The 2,500-nt window shown below is 55.1% G+C and overlaps 1 protein-coding gene across 1 annotated transcript in view; it reads right to left on the reverse strand.

Moving 5' to 3' along the window:
• Positions 1-2,500, reverse strand: part of LOC119579600 (protein encore-like) — a 123,885-nt gene that overhangs the window by 63,826 nt on the left and 57,559 nt on the right. The window contains 1 exon segment of the mRNA XM_037927522.1: positions 962-1,340. Coding sequence (XP_037783450.1) covers positions 962-977 — 16 coding nt within the window. The 5' untranslated portion in view covers positions 978-1,340.

The raw sequence follows: 2,500 nt of genomic DNA on the forward strand, positions 1-2,500 counted from the left end.
TGTGGTGTGTGTGTTGTGTGGTTTTTGTTAGTGTGTGTGTGTGTGTGTGTGTGTGTGTGTGTTGTGTGTGTGTGTGTGTGTGTGTTGTGTAGTGGTGTGTTGTGTGGTGTGTGTTCTGATTACGTGTAAGTGTATAAGTGTGCAGTTAGGTGTGAGTGCGGTTATGTATGTGTGTTGTGTGTATCGTGTAGGGTAAGGGCAGGAGGGTGGTAGTAGGAGTGAGATGGGCAGTGCAGGTCAGGTGGGCGGGCGGGCAGGGCAGGGCAGGCAGGAGGGCAGGGTCAGGCAGCAGGGCAGGGAGGGCAGGAGCAAGGGCAGGGCAGGGCAGCAGGGCGGCGGCAGGAGGGCACAGGACAGGACAGGTGAGGGTAGGGAGGGCACAGGCAGGGCAGGCAAGGACAGGCAGGAGTAGGAAGGACGGGGCAAGGCAGGGCAGGACAAGGCAGGCCAGGGACAGGGCAGGGTAAGGAAGGACGGGGCAAGGCAGGGGGCAGGAAAGAATACAAAATGGCATAGAAGGGAAGGGCAAGGAAAGAAACAAGAAAAAGGTAGGGTAGGGTAGGGTAGGGTAGGGTAGGGTAGGGTAGGGTAGGGCAGGGTAGGGTAGGGAGTAGGGCAGGGTAGGGCAGGGCAGGGCAGGGTAGGGTAGGGCAGGGCAGGGCAGGGCAGGGTAGGGTAGGGCAGGGTAGGGCTGGGCAGGGCAGGGTAGGGTAGGGCAGGGCAGGGCAGGGTAGGGTAGGGCAGGGCAGGGCAGGGCAGGGCAGGGCAGGGTAGGGTAGGGTAGGGTAGGGCAGGGCAGGGGGTAGGGTAGGATAGGGCTGGCCAAGGCAGGCCAGGACAAGACAGGGCAGGGCACGGAAGAGCAAGGATGAACCGAGCAAGGGCAAGGACAGGTGCAGATGCGAAGCTCATGCACGTGACAGGGCGACTGGCTCGTGCGGGCGGCGCCGTGCATACTCACTTTCCAGCTGGGCCATGCCGGGAGCACGCGAGGGCGGCACGATGGCGGCAAACAAGACCTAAGGATTGGCGAGGCGCGGGGAGTGCAGCTGCGACATGTGTGTAGGGGCGGGCGACGGCTGTCCCGGTGTGATTTCGGTCCTGGTCTCGGGTCGGGCTGGACGATGGCGGTCCTGGCAGTGAGCGGTCGTCGAGGTAGGGGCGGCGGCGGCGGCGGCGGGGCTCTTCCCTGGCGGCGGCGGCGGCGGCGGCGGCGGCGTCGAGGGGGGCGACGGGCGGCGAGGGGGCGAGGGGGGCGGCTCCGCGACCGGTTGCCGCCGTCACGCCGAGTCCGAGGTTAGTAGAGGCGCTAGGCAGGGTGACGGCCTCCACCCTGAAATCTACAGGGAAGCTGCTGTAGTTAAGGGGCGGTAAGGAGCTTAGGGCGCTGTTATGTAGCGGGGGATGAAAAATAGGGCTGCGAGCTACGGTGAGCAGGCAAAGAGAGATGATATGAGAGAGAGAGAGAGAGAGAGAGAGAGAGAGAGAGAGAGAGAGAGAGAGAGAGAGAGAGAGAGGCAGAGAGAGACAGAGACAGAGAGAAAGTGTGTGTGTGTGTGTGTGTGTGTGTGTGTGTGTGTGTGTGTGTGTGTGTGTGTGTGTGTGTGTGTGTGTGTGTGTGTGTGTGTGTGTGTGTCGCGCGCGCGCGAGCATGTGCGAGAGAGTCACATCAACGCCAAGAGTAGCACAAAACACCTAGTTTACTCGAGAATAACGGATCAGTCCCACCCCTCCCACAAGCCTTCGGGGGAACCTCCAAGCTGAGTGCTCGCAGCCAACACCTGTCACGACTATTCATCTTATTTAGCTAAAGGATGCATTCCTAACCCTCGCCAGCTGGTAAGCCTAATTTTTTTGCATCTCACCTATCCGCTTTCAAAGGTCCAACTACCAGCTCTATCACCAAGTCTTTCATTTTACGAAATACTTGCTCTTTCTTCTTAATTGTTTACTTGCAACTAGCGCACCTTAGCTGCAGGGAAATAAGATCTCACTTTACACTAATTAGAGGGAAGTCTTGGTGCGTCCATATAGATAAGGTAGTGAAAATCGATCGATAATAAGTTAGACACAAGGGATTGTTGCAGAGTGAAAATCTGTACATATCTGTTTGCTAACTGAGCAAGAAAAAAAAAAGTGTCTTTCGTGTGACTGGAAAAAAGATGCTTACATCGAAGAGAGAGAGAGAGAGAGAGAGAGAGAGAGAGAGAGAGAGAGAGAGAGAGAGAGAGAGAGAGAGAGAGAGAGAGAGAGAGAGAGAAGAGAAAAAAATGTATATAATATATATATATTATATATATATATATATATATATATATATATATATATATATATATATGTATACCTCAAATATGAGCCACGCAGAAATAACTGAAAGGAATGGTCGTAATGAACCGTCTTTTTGGGATGAATGAATGACCCGTACGGAAAATGTTCGTACAGGTTATCGGGAAAACGCCTTTGCTTTTCCTCTTATCGTCACCCAGCGGCTGTTGCTAAG

The sequence above is a fragment of the Penaeus monodon genome, chromosome 12, assembly GCF_015228065.2.
Source record: "Penaeus monodon isolate SGIC_2016 chromosome 12, NSTDA_Pmon_1, whole genome shotgun sequence".
Classification (NCBI taxonomy): Eukaryota; Metazoa; Arthropoda; class Malacostraca; order Decapoda; family Penaeidae; genus Penaeus; species Penaeus monodon.